At 35.3% G+C, this 18,784-nt stretch overlaps 1 protein-coding gene across 1 annotated transcript; it reads left to right on the top strand.

Moving 5' to 3' along the window:
• The first annotated feature begins 1,236 nt into the window (after positions 1-1,236).
• Positions 1,237-17,990, top strand: LOC147386792 (mitochondrial import receptor subunit TOM40-1-like). Its single transcript, XM_086422740.1, has 11 exons — positions 1,237-1,534; positions 5,642-5,723; positions 5,843-5,942; positions 6,066-6,161; positions 6,262-6,312; positions 8,155-8,220; positions 10,694-10,795; positions 11,900-11,968; positions 12,066-12,149; positions 16,185-16,280; positions 17,582-17,990. Exons 1-11 carry the CDS (start codon positions 1,405-1,407, stop codon positions 17,636-17,638), a joined length of 933 nt encoding a protein of 310 aa, XP_086278866.1. The 5' UTR covers positions 1,237-1,404; the 3' UTR covers positions 17,639-17,990.
• The last annotated feature ends 794 nt before the right edge of the window (positions 17,991-18,784 follow it).

An 18,784-nucleotide genomic window follows, 5' to 3' on the forward strand; every position in this document is an offset into this window, starting at 1 on the left:
AGCTTAACACACTCAAAATAATCAGCTTAAGGTCGGCTAATGAGATGAAAAGAGCTACAACGAATGAGCTCAACTGCAAGAGTGAAGTTGATAGAGCTAAAAAGACTATTTTTAATTTTTAATTTTTTTATGCATGGGTATTCAGACTTGGTCAGACTAATCCCATGGACATGCCAGTCACCACTTCAAAACTACTTATGGAGCATTGGTGTAATAGCACATCTGAAAGATATCATTGATACCAGTGGGGGATGTTCATGAACAATTACAATCCTCAAAGTTAATTTGGTGAATAATTTCAAATCCTTGAGTTATTGGATAAGCACGATTTTGTCTTAAACAAGGAAGAAAATAATTTGCAAGTAGTTGAGCACAATTGCACAAATAATTTGGAAAATATAATTTTATGTCAACCAAAAACGAGAACTTTAATTTTAACCACAAGGGGTTGGCTCAATCGCAATTTCAGGTCGATAAGCAGTTAATGCCCACAGGTTGTGAGTTCGATACCCATTATAAGCATTTATTTTTTAGGGGCCACCCGCAAGGGCACACCCTCACTTACCTATCGTGTGTGATGTGCGAGCATTGCACGTATCCCAAGACTAATCCTTGGATAAAATCATTGCACGTATCCCAAGACTAATCCTTGGATAAAACCATGGTTTATGGATTGGGCAAAGTCTAAATACAAACTTAATCCACTGTCTATAGGGATAGCTGGTTATTAAAAAAAAACAAAGAAGAGAACTTTAAGGACCACACAAAATCTTTTTATTGCATTGTTCTCTAATTGGATTGATGCAAATCAGATCTAAACACTAATTAAGAAGTGATATTTTTTACTCACTTAGAATTTTGAAGTTTCTCATTCATTTTTAAAGGAAGAAATTAAAGCTCTTTCTTCTATTTTTATTTATGTTTTTTGGTTTTTGTTCTTGTTTTACTAATTACTGTAGTGATAGTTAGGTGTGGCCAGGGAACTTCTCATTAAAATAGAGAGCTGATATTTTCACACCAAATTTTACTAATGCCACACCAATTCATATGTAAATCACATAGGGATTGCACCAATTGGTGTTCCGTTAGTAAAGTTGGTGTGGCAATAGTAACTATCTAAAAATATGCACCGGGGGATATTTGTAAGTAAACCATCTGATTTGGGTACTAAGATAATTATCGCAATTTAACAGAAGAATATGTAAAAAGTTATAATAATTCAAGGTCCATTTTGAAAATTCCCTCAAAGAAAACCCTGCCTTAAACCCTGAAGCCGCGGCTCATCCGACTCTCCTCCCTCTTCTCGATCACTAAACCTTAACCTACACACACCTCTCTACCAGACTTACTCCTCTCTTCCCCTAAAATCGTTCCAAAAAGGTTTCCGAAACCCTAACCCTAAAAATGGGTTCTCACGTCGATGGCGTCCCCACTGCGCCTGTCAAGGAAATCGAGACCAAGATCGCAGAAAAAGTCGATTACTTGAATCTTCCTTGCCCTATACCTTACGAAGAAATCCATCGAGAAGCTTTGAGTAAGTCTTTAATCGATCTATTTTTCGATTTTGTCTTGTTATCTGGATGCATTTTAGGTTTCCAATTGGGTAAAATGGTTTTCTGGAGCTACATTTCAAACCTCTTAGCTGGAGTTGCCCAGAGGGCTAGACTCATCTTTGGATTGTTCAAGTGGATAGTTGTAAGTTTCCAAAGTTTTTTTTTGTTGTTGGTTAGTATGTAAAATTGAACCCATGACCTCAAAATTGCATTGAAATATGTAAAAAATTTAAATTTAAATTTAACTAATAGGAAGTATAATAATATTATATATTGGATTGCATAATCATAGGCACAGTGACAAAAATTTTCATGATTAAATCACCATTTTATTAGTTATTGATAAAATTTAAAGTTAAAAAAAATACATTTGATTCTTCAAAAAATTACATTTAATCATGGTTTAATCAATGATTTTTTGAAAAAATCATATATTATTTTTAGCATTTTTAAGTGTTATTTTACCATTTAATATAGTAAATGCATAATTTTTTTTTTTATAAATGTAAAAAAAATATATATATATTTTAAAATTTATCTTTGTTTTCCCGACTGTTGCTGACTTTTTCCAAAGCTTTCTCTTGCCACCGACTCTGTCACCATGATCATAGAATTAGTCGCTCCATTTATGGATTAAGTCTAGGATTAAGAATTTGATTTGTGTTGGTTTAGAATTTGATTTGGAATAAGCAATGTATGTTCATTTGTAAATCAATCATAATTATTACTAGAATCCTTTGGATTAAGGAGAGATGCCATCTCGAACTGGTCTAGGAGGGGTAGATACCTTGAATCAGCTATCTTCTTCCCTATTTTCTTAAGTTCTTTTATTTGTTTTGTAATGATCCTACTAGAACGTTACAATTGATATTAGAGCGATATCATCTCTGTACATCATGTCCTGAAATCTTGTTTGTGACCCTTTAGGAAATTGACCACTATTTACAAGTGTTTTTGTGGATGACATTTTAGCTATAGAATTCTTTTGGTCATTAGTGTCTCCTAAAGTGTAAGAAGATAGAATGGACCACCCTCAAGACAACTCCCTTATGTGCTCTACGAGATGCTCAAGATGCCCATTATTGTTCTTCTCTTGTTTGGCCTAAGGAATAACATTTGGAGAGTCTCTTCCTTCTCTTGAGAACTCAACAAATTGTGACTAAAGATCTGAAAAACTTCAAATAAGAGCTCTAGCTTCTTTCTATATAGAATCTACAACATTAATGGCCCCCAAAATAGACTATGAAGACTCCCAAACGATGTTTTCAGATGCTGAGGCGTGAGGTAAGGCGGTCGACTGGTCATTGCCTCGAGGCATAAGTCTCAAGGCGTAAAGCGTTAGCCTCACATGCATGGTATTTTTAAATAAATAATGTAATGTTAAAAAACTAAAAATCAAGATAGTCCTTGCATATTTACAAATTTCAAATCTATGCCAATCGAATTTCTAGTTTTAATCCATTACAATAAATAATAATATACAATATTATCACTTCATATTTTAGCAGAATAAAACTTTTCCTTGATAACTATTTTATATTTACAGAAAACTACAATTAGATATGAAAGAGAATGTGAATCGTTGACTCTCCATCCGATTTGCACAAGGAACACAAGTTTGGGATTAACAACCCTCTTTTTTATTGAAAGCGAGAATCCTCTCATGAGAGGCTAACCAAATGAAAAAGGACACTTTGGAGGGTACCTTGGATCCCCAAATAAACGAAGAAGGAAACAGATCAATACACGGGGATGAATCCAACAAGATAGAAAAGAACGACTTTACAAAAAAGCAATTTCTTTTAGAGGGAGTCCACTTCCATCTATTTGAACTTGAAACTTCCCATGGGATTTGATCTAGTTGGTTAATTAGTTCTGCAAGCTCCTATATCTCCTAGTCATTAAAGTCCCTCCTAAAATCCAAATCCCACGAGGAAGCACTTCCATTGTGATTCAAGAAGGCTTCAACAGGCAGGTTCTTTTTCTTGATCACTACCCAGGAATTTTGGAGGAATATTGACTTCACCTGATTCTTCATCTTTCTCTTAATTCCTGGCAGCAATTCACAATATCAAATCTTGCACGCTTCTTCTACAATTATCTTTCAGTTGTTGTTGAAAGAATTTGAACAACCTTTCTTTCCTCCTTGGTCGAAACTCTGAGAATCAAATGTAAATCCACATTTTAACTACCAAGGTTTCATCAGCCTCACCAGGTTGACATCAATAACTTATAATTGGATTTCATAAACACTTACAGTACAACCTGAAACATTGAGATTTTTGTTTTGAGGTTATCTAATATCTTTATTCTTTCAGTTTGTGATTGTGTGAATTTATTTCCCTTTTGATTTCATGGCAAGGAAAAACAATATTCAGATCATATGTTGATATGTTTCATAACTTTTTCATTTTATGTTTTTTTGGCCAGTTGAGATTTTTGGAACTTCTACTGTTGAAATTAGGTTCGGGAATGTGGGATTAACCTCATAACCAATATTTTAAGTGCTAAATTGTGGATTAAGGGTAACTATTAACTTCTTTAATACCATCATTCCGTTTACAGGGACATTTCCTCCCCCTTGCAAGCATTTTTTGTAGATTCCCAAAGTTCGAGCACTTTTTCTGTTTTGAGATTGTCTATGATGCATATGGAAGCTTACAGTTCAGTGAACAACCATGCAAAGTTTATTTTTTATTTTTATCGATGAATAAAACCAGAAGTAGTCTTGAGCTAGTTGTTTATAGTAGGGGTGCAACTTGGTTCGGTTTGGTTCGGATTGGGGTCAAATTGAAACCGATCTGACAGAGGTCAGTTCCTCTAAATAAGAACCATAACCGAACCAAAATACTTATGGAACCAAACCGAACTAAAGTTGGTTTGGTTCGGTTCGATTCTACGGGTTGCCAATATCCTATAAACATGCTTGGAAACAATATATTTTTAATAAAAAATAAATAAATAATGACCATGGAATTTATGTCATAACTAGATAAATGGATAGTCATTAATCTATCCATCAAGAAATGTCATTAATTTATCCATAAGAAAGTCATTAATGTATTTCTTAACTCCTAAAATAATTCATAAAAATTAATATATATTTATTTAGGGGGACAGTTCAGCAGCCCTAAAGTTTGGCAAACATTGTGCCAAACATTTTTCAAAACATGGGTTAGAAGCTTTGGAATGAGCTGATTTTTTGTGAGGATGATCTCTATGATGAGGAGATCATCCTCACCAAAAATCAGCCGATTCCAAACTTCTACCCCATCAAAAGTGATTTACAAAAATTGGACGGTCCACGATTCTCAAACTTGTAAACTAGGGTTTGAAGTTTCAAAATGAGCTGATTTTTGGTGAGGATGATCTCTTCACCGTAGAGATCATCCTCACAAAAAATCAGCATATTCCAAAACTTCTAACCCCATCGAAAGTGATTTACAAAAAATGTTTGGCAAACTTTAGGGCTGCCGAACCGCTCCCATTTATTTATTATGCAAGGGTTCGGTTCTAGGGTTGGTTCGGTTCTATACAAGCCTTGAACCGAGAACTGAATTGATCAGTTTTCCATTTTCTTAACCCAGAACCGAACCATAACTTGTCCTAAACCAAACCAAACCAAACCAACCCAAAGTTATCGGTTTGGTTCAGTTCTCAGTTTGAACCGAACCAAGTTGCACCCCTAGTTTATAGATCCTTCACAAACATGCTCTCTTTGGCCAGTTTTGTAGTTTTTGGCTCACTGTTGCTTGAACTTTTTATTTATTCTGTTTTTAATTAATATATTATTATTGTTATTGTTATCAGATTTATTTACATCTTGGAAAATATCATCCTCAGCCTTGTATTTGTTTTATTTTCTTAGAAGTTGTCATCTGTTAATGTCTTTTACTGTTAACTGAAAGATGAAAAAGCCCCTGTGATCTTACTAAGCCCTGTTTAGTAACATCCCACTTCAATTGATGTGTGTACAATATGAAATTTAGGAGTTATGCTACGTGAGAATTGCATGAATGAAGAAATCAATTTGAAGGTTTGGTGTAGGGGTTCTCTCAGCTAGATCTTGTATCTAATGTTTGTTGCAGTGTCCTTAAAGCCCGAACTTTTTGAGGGGATGCGCTTTGATTTTACGCGGGGACTGAATCAGAGATTTTCACTTAGTCACAGGTAATATAGGCTGTTCATACATTTATTGTGCATGGTTTTCCCTATTTATTTATTTATTATTAATTTTTTTTTTTTTTGGTCATTTGTTCTGACTACTTTCCTTCACAACCATCCACCAGTGTGTTCATGGGACCCACAGAGGTCCCTTCTCAGTCCTCTGAGACTATCAAAATTCCTACTGCTCACTATGAGTTTGGGGCTAACTTCCTAGACCCAAAGGTAAGTTGCCATCCCTATTTTATTTTTCAAGAGCCTCCTATGTACTTTCAGTCATTCTAATTAATTTTTTTTTAAAAATTAAATGTATTGTTAATTGATGGAGCATCCATGGGCATTTCACAGATGATGCTTTTTGGAAGGATTTTGACCGATGGGAGGCTTAATGCCCGAGTGAAATGTGATTTGACTGACAACCTGACTTTGAAAGCCAACGCTCAGGTAATTGACATTTTCATGTACTCTTTTGAATTGTGGATGTGCGATAATTCATTTAATTTACACTCTGATGTTTCATTTTTTTTTTTTAAATTTTCTCCAGCTTACAAGTGAGCCACATATGTCACATGGGATGATCAATTTTGACTATAAGGTTAAGCTCTCTGACTCGTTAACCTCCTTGTATTACCAATCAAAGCAAATAAATAAATAATAAAGTCCTTGTATTCTGTGGCATTTCTTGATTTTCATGTGATTGATGCATGTTGTATCTTTGTCGCTGGTTCGGTCTCCTAGATGCGCCTCCCATAGCATTGCTGAAATCAATCTAAACCATGTAATCTATTGTTCTTATACAACTGATAACAATGGGCAGATAGTGGGTATAGGCTCGACGCATCCAAGTGTTAAGAGAAAACCCAGTGTCTTCAAAATCCGGAAATTTCCATATAAAAGATCTCCTTACCCCCCCCCCCCCCCCCCCACCTTTTCTTCTCTTACATCCTTTAAGCTTTGATTATCTGTACAACTATCCGTTAAGAATATCCAACAATTAGGACTCTTTGGCATGTTGTTTGAAAGCTAAGACACTACTTTTAAATCACTTGTTAAAAACGTAAGCCTTCTTAAAGTGTGGAACCACCACTTAACTGGTTTATTTATTTTCCTTTCTATCTGCCTACACATTAAAAACATGGTCGCTGAATAGACTAAAAGAAAAACAGTAATATAAATTCTGACCATTTGGTGGGAAGGTCTGGTCCTCCTTGGATGAAATCAGAGGCGTCCACTCCTTCATGTTGATCTCTGTCTAATTTATTTTCTTTCTTTTTATTTCTTTTTGTGGGTTGGGCAGTGATTGTACTGGTCCCTCCCTTTAGCCTTGTATGCCCCTCATCAATCCCGATGCCCTCAGCTGATGTCTGATGCTCTTCATCACCTACCATGCTGAGCGGCTGTGTGGATGGCGGTTCACAATCAGCTACTCAGACTACCCTAAAATATCTGTTTTATGTGTAGGGATATTATAGAATGAAGTATCCTAGGCTTGGACCCTTAGTTTAATTGATTGACATGTTGTAACTTGTAATGCAACTTTGAAGCCACAGGTTCAAGTCCAACTTACCCACCAATAAAGAAATGTAGAGTTATCTTCTTCTTCCGTGTAGATTTTCAACTGAGGTGTGCAGCTCTTTGTGCTGTTTGATTGTTGTTGGGTAAAGACCAGGGTATCATGGTGCATTTTAAAATTTGATGTTGGGAGAATTCCTCTAAAGGAGATAAGATTCTCTGGAAACTATTTTTTATGGTGTTAGTTGAACCATGTGAAACGAAAGAAGTAAACATAATTTTGAAGAAAAAGTGTGAGTGATAATACCCCAACTATGTGTTCCAAACCGACCTTCACCAGCTTGCCAATCAAGAAAAAAAGAAAAAAAGAGAAGAAAAAATAAAAAATTGGTAAGAAAAGGTGGTGGATTCACTTCATACTTTTGAAGATTATAATTTCAAGGAGCTCCTTTTGAAGATTTCTATTCAGATGAACTTAAAAGGTTGTATGGTCTTCATAGGTGAATGCCTTTATGTATTGATGTGTTATGAGGACCTTCCTCACTACATATTCTCTTCTACTCTTGTACACTTTTCTTCTTATAGAGAGAGGGATGGGAAGGAAGGGATTTGAGCATACAGATTATGCCTTGCCCTCTTGTTGAAGAGTCTTTTGCATACCGAGGGAGGGTCAGAGGGAGAGACTTGGGCATACAGATCATGCAATGCCCTTTTTGTTATTTAATATACGCAGATGGAATTCTCTTTGTTCCTTTTTGATGTACTGGTTATTTTTTTGAATGTCCGTGTTATAATAGTCCAGCTTAGTACTTGTATTGGTTCGTATGAGATGGATGAAATGCTTTCTGAGTAAAAAGAATCATCCCTTTTGATGTCTTTTTGTAGATAAAAATGTTTCTCTGTTTTTTTTTGATATCTCTTACAGGGTAAAGATTACAGGACTCAGTTTCAACTGGGGAATGGTGCCTTATTTGGTGCTAGTTACATCCAGGTAAAATAGTCGGTCTTTTTTTTTTTAATGTTGTTGCCATGGATGGCTGGACTTTATTAATTTTCTTATATGGAGCAGTACTCAATTAGTGGATCTTAGTTTGTTAATAAACAATATGTTGGATGGTTATATATACTAGTGAACTTGTAAGTTTCTTTGAAATGAGTATGATCTTATTGGGGATACTTGAAAATCTGCAGTGAGAGGGATGCCCTTTTCCACCGAAGACAGATAAACATGAAAATAAAAATAAAAATCCTGGAGGATAAACATCTTACAGACTCCTAAAATCTTTGCAAGCCAAACGACGGGCAACTTGGACCTGGATGTACTTTATTCAGGGAAAAAAACTATTCCCACAATGCCATCTTTATTGCAAATGATATCTTGTAACTGCAAGTTTTTGTGTTCCTTTTCATTCCATGTGGTCTTGAAAAGAATTAAAAAACTTTATTCTCTGAAATTTACTAGCAATTTAGGTTTGTCTCAATGTTTCAAAATAATCGCTTTTCCTTTGGTGAAAACTTGGATAAGCTTTGTAAGATGGATGAAGTATAGAAACCAAACAGAGTGCTTTAAACATAATTGGTGTTGACAGCGTATTATCTAGTCACTTTTACTTTCAAACATTTGTTGACATGGCTACTAAGGCATTTGATATTTTATCAATGGTTGAGATTTATAAATATCCCAAAAATACATATCCCTATGATAAAATCCGAGCGTTTTTCGTGCTTTAACTGTTGAGATCATGTGTTTTTCCATGAGTCACCCAATTCCGGCACTCATTATAGTACTTAATAGTAACAATAGTAGTAATAGTTAGGTTTAGGTTGATAACTAATGGAATTAGTGATTTACAAATAAATACAAGTTAGGTTGGCTGTTGAAATTAGAGTGGAAATAACTTTGAAACTCAAACTATGGTTATAGGAAATCTTAGAAATTAAAGGTTTTGTGATAAGTGGGAATAATATAGAATGTATATATAAATATTATAGACAGTTTATCTTTGGTAAGGGCTCTCCTTGGGATGGGACACTAGTCTAGACTCTAGACTGGCAGACGGGAAATAACCCTAGGAGATAACTTCTATTATTTTGGTTCAATTACAGAGAGATTAGTGAACATGGCACCCATATAAGGGTAGATAAAGCGGAAAACAGATTTTAAAGTATCATGTGACAATCATGCATAATCATACCTGACATCAATATGATCACCCATGTTTTGTGAAGGAGAATGATAGACAGTCAAGAAACTGCACATTCATTGAATGATGAAGATCTTTGTGTGGTAAGAATAAGAAAGGAAAGAATTAGAAATGAGTACATCTGATGGAGTGTTGGAATATCATCTATAGGAGATAAAATGAAGTCAATTGAGATGGTTTGGACATGTACAACAAAGACCAATAAAAACTGGTGAGAAGGGATTTGGGACAATCAAATCACTTCACCCCTTGTTGGCCACCACCCTGGTGTTTTAAAAGGCCAGGTACACAAGGCACGTGCTGGAAGTGGTGACGGGCGTGTCCATGGGATTAATTGGACCAAGTCTGGATACCCATGTACAGGGGCGGAGCCAGGATTTTCTTGTAGTGGGGCCAAACTATGGTTAGTTGTATAGTTGAAGAACTTGAAGATGAATGGTTTTAGGGAGAAATTCAGAGGTTTTTGTTAGAAGTTGAAGAAAAGGATATTTAGGTCATTTCCAATTAGTATATGAGAAGGCCTGGTCAAGTGGCAATGTCATCAACAAAAAATTGAAAAGGGGGGGGGGGGGGCGCAAAAATTGGAGGTAGGTGAGGGTGTGGGGGCAAATGCGGAGAGAGGTGAGGGAGTGGGGACAAATAGGACATGTAAATAGTTGAAAATATAGGGGTGTCTCAAAGTTCTGTGGGGGCAATTGCCCCCATCAGCTCCTTACTAGCTCCGCCCCTGCCCATGTAAAAAAAAAAAAAAAAGGTAATGAAGGGGAAAAATAATGTGGATGAAGTAGTAATGAAAATTTCCTATGTAACTTATCAAAATTTTTGTTTTCCTATGTACTACATATCTAAACAAATAAAAATAATCTCTTATGTACTGGGACAATTATTGTACAGATTTTTTCCCATTAGCTTCACCATTTCTTTCTGATTTTTTTTTTCTTTTGGACATTGGCTTAGCAGTAGGCATCATAAAGTCCTTTGGAAGTTTGTTCCTTTTGAAAGGATATTTAGTAGTGTTTGTATCTTTCTAACATATATGTCTCTTGATTGAATTTAAAAGCCCACCAGGACTCCTGTTGATGGCCCAAAATAGTAGGGATGATGCGTATTTATTGGTGATGATAATGATGATGTATCTTTCTTAGAGACTTAAAGAACTATGTCTTGTCTTTCTATATTTCTTTTCCTTTGATTGGTACATTTTTGTAAGCAGCCTAAATTTGTTTTAAATTCTAACTGGAAATGCATTTTGTACTGCAGAGTGTCACTCCACATTTATCTTTGGGTAGTGAAGTGTTTTGGGCTGGTCAACATCGAAAGTCTGGTATTGGTTTTGCTGCACGATACAACACAGATAAGATGGTACTAGAACATATTTTTCATTCCCTTGTCAAAATTTGCTATCTGCAATAATGTCATTTCTTTTGTGAAGAGCTGACTTAGTAAAGTTGGTAAGAGTCAGTATCAGGCATTTTCCTTAGTTGGGCCTCCCAAGCTTTTTCTCTAAGAGGTTGCATTCTTTAGAGGCTTCTCCTTTTGCTATTAGCTGGGGTTTTGAAAGGAATGCAATGGTAGGGTTTTTAAGGAAGAGGAGAATGTTATTTAGGAGTCAACTCATCATCCTTAAGATCAAGTCATATATGTGAAACTGGTTGGTGCTTTCCAAGGAGTGTAGGGGTCTTTTCTTTAATGAATTTGTCTGTTCTAAATTCTAATAGATTTGTGGAGGGATGAGGGAATTATCGTCCCATTGGTTTATTTTATTTATTCTCTTTCTTGTTGCTTCCTCTGTACAACTGGAGGTGTATTAAAAATAGGAAAAGGAAAACACTAGTAGCCATTGAACTAGTGGGTTTATAAATATAGCCCAAGCCTCGGCTTATAGTTAGTTGGGTCTAAAAGCCCATCAAGCCAGCCTGACCCATTAATACTCCAACTTGTTTTATTGATCCTTTGTAAGGATCAAGAAATTATGGAAGCTCTTATTAATTATCCAAGGCCTCTGTGTGTGTGTGTGTGTGTTGGGGGGGGGGGGGGGGTGCGTCTATATCAAAATTGAATTGAATTACTTGAGAGGGAGTTCTGTGTTGACGAAATTGAGCTGAATTACTTGAGTGGGTGTTTTGTGTTGACAATTGTATTTATTTTATTTAATTTTTTGCTAAGCTGTTGATTTGTTTGTACTAGCTTATGTATGAGAGAGAGAGAGTGTGTGTGTGTCCTGAAGAAGTGTACGGAAAAAAAAAATTAATGGAATGGGCTGAGAATTGAGACGAGTTTTTCACCTCCAAAGAGGCTTATAAAAAAAATCTGTCAAAGAGAACTTTGATTTTTCTTTGGGAAATGGATAGGCATGAGAATTGTGAACAATTTATTTTCTTGTTTTTGCTCTCACTTGTGTGGTAGACACATTGTGAAGAAAAAGGAGCTTTTTCAGACTAGAGGCGTTTGGCTTTGTCCTTGCAGGTTGCAACAGGGCAAGTTGCCAGCACCGGGATGGTTGCTTTGAGCTATGTTCAGAAAGTATCTGAGAAGGTAAGAAAGTTGACTGTTAAAGAATTTCTTCTGGCCTATTCTCTAACCATATTTACAGCTTATATGCCCATGTCTCTTCTTGTTATTCGCCATGCAGGTTTCTCTAGCATCAGATTTCATGTATAACTACATGTCAAGAGATGTAACAGCTAGTGTTGGTTATGATTACATACTTAGACAGGTAATTTCTACGACACCAATGTCTAGATAGTTATTTTTCCACTAGGAAGTACTTGTCGGTTGTTACACATCTGGGTAATATTTTGTTTTGGCTTCATCTTGTATTAGAGGGTTATGTTTTACATTTAATTAGCAAGGCCTTCTTCAATTTTGAAAGTAGACATTCAAATATACTAATGAATTAATTTTTTTTATCAATGGATCTGGTTTTTCTAGTGAAGTTTCTTTTACTTCTAGATAATTTCGTCATTTTATTCCCCAAGGTAACATAAAATGGCTGCTAAATGACAATTTATCTTGAAGGTGTAAAATCTTTATTGGAAAATCCATTCATTTTCATCAAATATGGGTTGATTTAGTTAAATGGGACTTTGAAGTCAATTGTTTTTTGCCTTTGTGCATGCGTTTTACATATTTGTTTTGGATAGTTTTAGGGTTACTGATTAGCAGGTAAAGTTGGATTCAAGGGGGTTTGGACCTAGAATGTGGGAACAACACTCCACATGTCTTACCAGCTTTAGCTAAGTTGGCACTTCGTGTGTGTTTTACATTTTCCAAATCACTTTAATTATTCAGTCCAATTATACAGAAAGTTGGAGAAATTGTTCAGCTGCGACTCATAGTATAGGTGTTAGTGGATAAAGTGGAGAAGGTTTTGGATTGTTATGTGATTGACTTGTAATGTTCAAACTAAAGGGAAATTTTTACAAGGAAACAATAAAATCAGTCATTCTTTATGGAGCAAAATGTAATATTGTCAAGAAATAGTACATTCATAGAAGAGATAAGGATGCTGAAATGGATGGTTGGTAAGACTAAGAGAAACAGACCAGAAACTAGTATATTATAGTAAATTTAGGAATAGATCGAATATGAAATAAAACAAGGAAAGTCATTTGAGATGGTTTGGGCATGTGCAAAGAAGATCAATAACAATGCTAGTGATTTGGAGTGCTTTGGTGCAAGTCAATGCTCTGAACGGGCTGAAGAAGACTACAAATGACATGGATGTGGATAGTAAGTAAAGATATGAAGGAGCATGCCTTTGATTAAAGATATGGTTCTGCTAGGGCAAATGGCAAAATGGGATTGATGTTGCTGACTCCAATTAATTGAGATAAGGTATAAACAATGATAGTGTACTGCTTCCAAATCAAATTATTTGATCTCATCTTCATGCTTCAAATAATATTGAAGTGAAGGTGTGATATGCAAGTAAATAGTCACAAAAATGGCATTTTTTTTAAATCGTGTGTAAAACACATTTTTGTACCTCTAGCAAATAAAACAAGTAAAAACGTACGATTTTTTTTCAAAATAACACTTTTTTTCCACAAAAAATATTTTTAACACATTTTTTGTGGATCTACGAATAATTTTTCCAGCCTTATGATTTTTTTAGGTTGGTTCATGAATGTAATTTAATATGGGATTTGTAATGTAATGTCTTGATGTTATGATGGTTATTTTTTTGGTATTGTGTTATTTTGCTCAAAAGATATGTTTATGGTTAATTTTTTTAGCATCATGGCACGTATAATTATTTGTGGGTACATGTTATCATGCATATATATTCACCTATTTATTATTGACCACTAAGTGCATATATTTTCTGTAGTGTGTTTTTTCTCAAAAATATATTGAAACCTTGGAATAAATGTCTAATGTATTATATGTATGTACCTTTTTTCATAATATTTAATATATTATTATTTTATTATTTAATATTTAATATACTTAAACTCGTACTCCGACTTGGCAACCTTGTATGCAACCGTGGCATCCCAAGTTAATTAAAAGGAAAATCTTGTATGAAGATTTTAAGACCGACTATGCTTTATGGAGTTGAATGTTGGATAATTAGAACACATTCATAGATTGAACATAGCAGAGATCATTGAGTGGAATGTCTAAGAAAAAAATAGAAATGAACCTATTTGTGATTGCAATGGCTTCAATCATGTGCCACGAAGAACTGTAAACATCCTAGTTAAAGGGAACATGCAAGTTGAAAAAACCATTATCAAGACCAATAAGGACATTGAATGAGATAGTGAGAGCAAATGTGAACACACTTAAACTAACAAAAGACATCTTTAGACAAAATTGAATGGAGGAATAGGATTCGATCAGCTGACTCCATGTGTTTGAAGCAAGGGTTTGTAAAATAAGTAATTAAACTGACAACACCTAAAGAATATTTGCAAATAGAGTGAATTGTGTAAGGAAATCGAATATAGATATTCTTGTTCTACTCTTCAAGATTGTTGAGCTGCGTGTGGAGATCTTTTCCGTTGAGTTTGCTAAGTGCTGTTTAGTCACTGTTGGAGATTTCTTAATCGTCTCGGATATTCTATTTTAGGTGTTACTTTACTTGGGAATTTCAATATATCACTATTGATTTAGTTTTCCCTCCTTTAAAACAACAAATTTAGAATTATTTGTTCAGTTTATTTCCTTGAATGTTATTTTTTTAAGTATTTATGCTTGTAGTAATTATAAATTAGCAGATATGCGTAACTAGTATCATGTTGAGTTCTATACATACTTTGAGCTCTTCGTATTTTTTTTATTAAAGGTAATGTAAGTGGCCAAGAAGGCCACCCGTACAAAAGCAATACTAGGTGGACTTACCCTGTTCCATTACGTAAAGATTCCCATCTAAACACAAAATGTTAAAGAAAGAAAAAGACCTTGAATAACAAGTACTAGGACTATAAGAATCCCAAGATACTAATGATAATCTCTTGAGCGGAATTCGACTTTCGTTCCAAACCCTTGTTAGCAATTTGCTAGGCCATCTGGAAGGAGAGAAATTGCTGCATTTTATATGCCATGGAGCACTATGTGCATGATTTGATTATGGGTCTGTTTTTTTTTTTTTTTTTTTTTTTTTTCTTTTTTTAATTTTTTAAATATACGCAAAGGAAATTTTATGAAAACAAAAGTGGAGGTCGAGATGACCAACCCGAAAACAAGAACCACCTAACATTACAGCCCTGAAATACTACACACCCTATCCCACCGACAAAGGAAGTCCTCGAAAAAGACACCTTTGAATTCTTTAAAAATCTTATGCCAAAAAATAAAATCCCAAGACCCAAAAGGATGATCTCATGACTAGTATGCTCTTTTCCTTCAAAGACCCTTTCATTCCTCTCCCTCAAAACACTCCGAGTAATAGCAAATGGGGTTAGGTTCCAAATCAATCTCTTGGAATCACGGTAGCTCGACCCAACTGAAACCATTCAATGAAGATGTCCCTTATGGGTCTGTTGTAATATCTGTGGTATAAGATATTTAAATAATTTTTTTTTTTGGGTTGAAAGGGGGGGGGGGGGGGGGGGGGGAGTCTTTGAAGATCTGATTGCCAGGTGGGAGTGGGTTTGTAAAATTGCCCATGCTTAATTGTTTGTTGTGCGAGGTCTTTGTTGGGTTCGTCAGCTCGAGCCCCCTCTCTATTTTTTATGAAATTTAATCTTTACTTAAATAAATAAAAAGACCTGTTTGTTCCTCTCCTTCTAGATGCCCTAAGAAACAGTAAATAGAGTTAGCCCCCAAAGAATTCCTTCTCTTTCCATAATTGAAACATAAACAAAAACAACTGTGGAAGGCAACCATGATGGTTGAAAAGGAACATAAGATGCAAAATTATAATGCATTAGCGAGTGGTTGACAAACTCTCTGTTAGACGGGCACATTAGAAAATGATTGACTAAAATGACTCTGACTCCCTTATAGATAATGTTATCAGTTGTATAAGAACTTTGTTCAAAGCCGCATACCAAACAAATAATGCCACCTTAGACAGGACATGGTAAAAGTAGTTGACATAAAATAGGCCATCTTGACAGCATATCCTTATATCCATGACATCTCATCATCCCCATCATTTGCAATTGGGATATGGAAAATTTCACCCATGACTACTGGTGGTCGCATTTCGTGTGTAAAGAAACATCATAGATAATTCTCCATGGAAAGTTGAGCACAAGCTATTTTAAGCTCTGTAACTAATGCTTGTGGTTGTTGGCAGTGTCGTCTAAGAGGAAAGATTGATTCCAATGGCTGCACTGCTGCATTTCTGGAAGAACGATTGAATATGGGTCTCAACTTTATTCTTTCAGCTGAGGTGAGATCTGCCAAGTAATTTTTAATACGCCTCCTTTGCTTTATTTATTATTCTTCTGAGCTCCTACACATTCGACCTGTTCATGTGATTAAAATTGGTCCCCAAAAATGGAGTGTCTTCACAATGCCGAAAGAAGTGATGTGGGATCTATATATTTTTTTTCTCTTTTTTAACAAATATATTGTAGAGAAATTTCCCAAAACGTGATTAACTTTTGACGAATTCCTATTCCGGCTAATTGTTCATTTTAATTCCAAAACATGAAGAGCGAGATCGCAGGTTTTTCAAAATGACGGTCTCACTGGTTTAAAGTACCGAGATCACTGAATTTTTTTTTTTTTTGAGAGGTTCTATTGCTACACCATCTTTTGCTAAATCATCAAAGAATTAGCACACATCTTGGTGTAGAATTAGTAAAAGTTGGTATGGCAATAAAAGCTCTCTTTTTTTCTTCAAAGTGACAATTTGTTGGTTATAAAAGTGACGATCTCGCTTTTCATGTTTTGGGAATTATAATGAACAGTTAGCCGCAATCAGAATTTCGTCATATTTAGTTCACAAAATAGTAATTTACCCTATATTTTATTGAAAAGAGAGAAGCACACAGCACGACCAACTCTCACGAGGCCGAGGTGGCCTAACAAGCGAGGACAACACAAGCACTATAACAACCGAAACCCACAAAAGCAACGCAAAAAAACTGAAATGAACATAATAAAACTCAAGGGGTGTTAAACATTAATGACTCTCATCTAAACACGAAATCCTCGAAAAAACCTCCCCTTGGTCTCTTGATGAAGCTTTGACTAACTTGTACACATAGTTGTCCAACTTGTAGTTCCCATAATGGAAATTGCACGGGCTGCATCAGTAACCGTCCACTCCAATCTATAATATAATTTTATACACTTACAAAATACTATGAAGGGTTGGGAAAAAAAATCTTGGCTTGGATAGCTACGGCCATCTGGTGGGGCAGATTTTGATTTAGAGTATTCTGTTGCTGTGACTTCAGATGTTCTTGTCGGGCCTATGTAGCTCAAGTTGACAGAGTTCCCATCTTGCATGATAAAACCAGTTTTTTGTCTAAGAAAAAAGAGAGCTTCTATTGCCACCAACTTTTACTAATGCCACCCCAAGTTGTGCTAAATCTTTGCTGATTTACATATGAATTGGGGTGGCATTAGCAAAAGTTGGTACGGCAATAGAATCTCTCAAAAAATAAATAGAACAAAAAACTCCTCTTCCTACGTCTTCTTGGTTTAAATCTTTAATAATTCGTTTTTCTTCATTGCTTGCAGATTGATCACCGGAAGAAAGACTACAAATTCGGGTTTGGATTGACAGTAGGAGAGTAGGTTAAAACTGATTCGATCTTGTTCATGAGTTTTCTTCGAGCTCATTGTTAGCAGCTACTGAGAGAGTTCTTGTGTAGTTGTGTTGAAGGTTAGAAAGGAAAACCTCAGTCTACTATTTTGTCTCGAGTTAGTCTCCTGCAAACACCCATGGCTGCCCGGCAATGTTAGCAGCTATGGGTATTGCTTTAGAGCTGGCAACATTAGTTGATAATAATAGAGGATGAAGTCGCCCGTTCCTTTCTTTTTGATTCTAATGCTTGATTTTACATTAAATTACATGTTTTACTCAATTATATTGTATTGATACTGTGCTCTCATTATCTTTGATTTTTATATGGAAGCCTTTCGTGTAGCAAGAATGTCAATCAACGTTGTTTGGTAATGTTTAAGAAAATTGATTTGAGGCTGAAAAACAATTTTAGTCCCATAATTTATCTTAAGTGTTGGCAGTCCTGAAAGATTGGTAAAACCTCTCTCACACGCAGGCGAAGGATGACGATGAGCTTTCTATCAAAATGTTCAGATTCTTCGATAGAGTTAGAGGAGGGAGCGAAGATTGGATATTTGAAAGAAGTCAGAATATGCATACCTAGTCACCCAATATTGCGCATATAAATTGATGGTGACACCTGTGGATAATGGATTGTACGATTGAATGTACATCAATTGTCGACCAGTGCATGTCCCAATACATTGGCATGTCTATGGCGGTGCTGTTCCACAAGAGGTTGGATTTTTGTAAAATGATCCCTTGCTGTTATATTTAATATAGTCACCAAACTAATAATTTGAGATCAAGTTCAAGAGGATACTTTCGATGATGTTCTTGCTCTGCTTACTAAACCCTAATTTTCTTTTTGGTAGGATTGGATACCTTGCTAAAGGAACACAAAAATAAAAATCATTCCTTAAGTACTATTTCTAGGAGTCTGAACATTATTCAACAAGAAAATAACAACAAACCATGCCGAAGTAGGAAATTTCTTCTGATTTCTATTGCAGTTTGGTATGCTTTTGATGGGGTTGAAAACACAAAAACTAATATGAGATTGGGTTGCATGACTAATGCCACACAAAAACATGGACCTGTGCCATGTGATATAGAGAACAAAATTCTAACAACTATAGTAAATAGACATGTTTTCC

This window comes from Akebia trifoliata, chromosome 14, assembly GCF_017979445.1.
Source record: "Akebia trifoliata isolate Shusen 1 chromosome 14, ASM1797944v1, whole genome shotgun sequence".
Lineage (NCBI taxonomy): Eukaryota > Viridiplantae > Streptophyta > Magnoliopsida > Ranunculales > Lardizabalaceae > Akebia > Akebia trifoliata.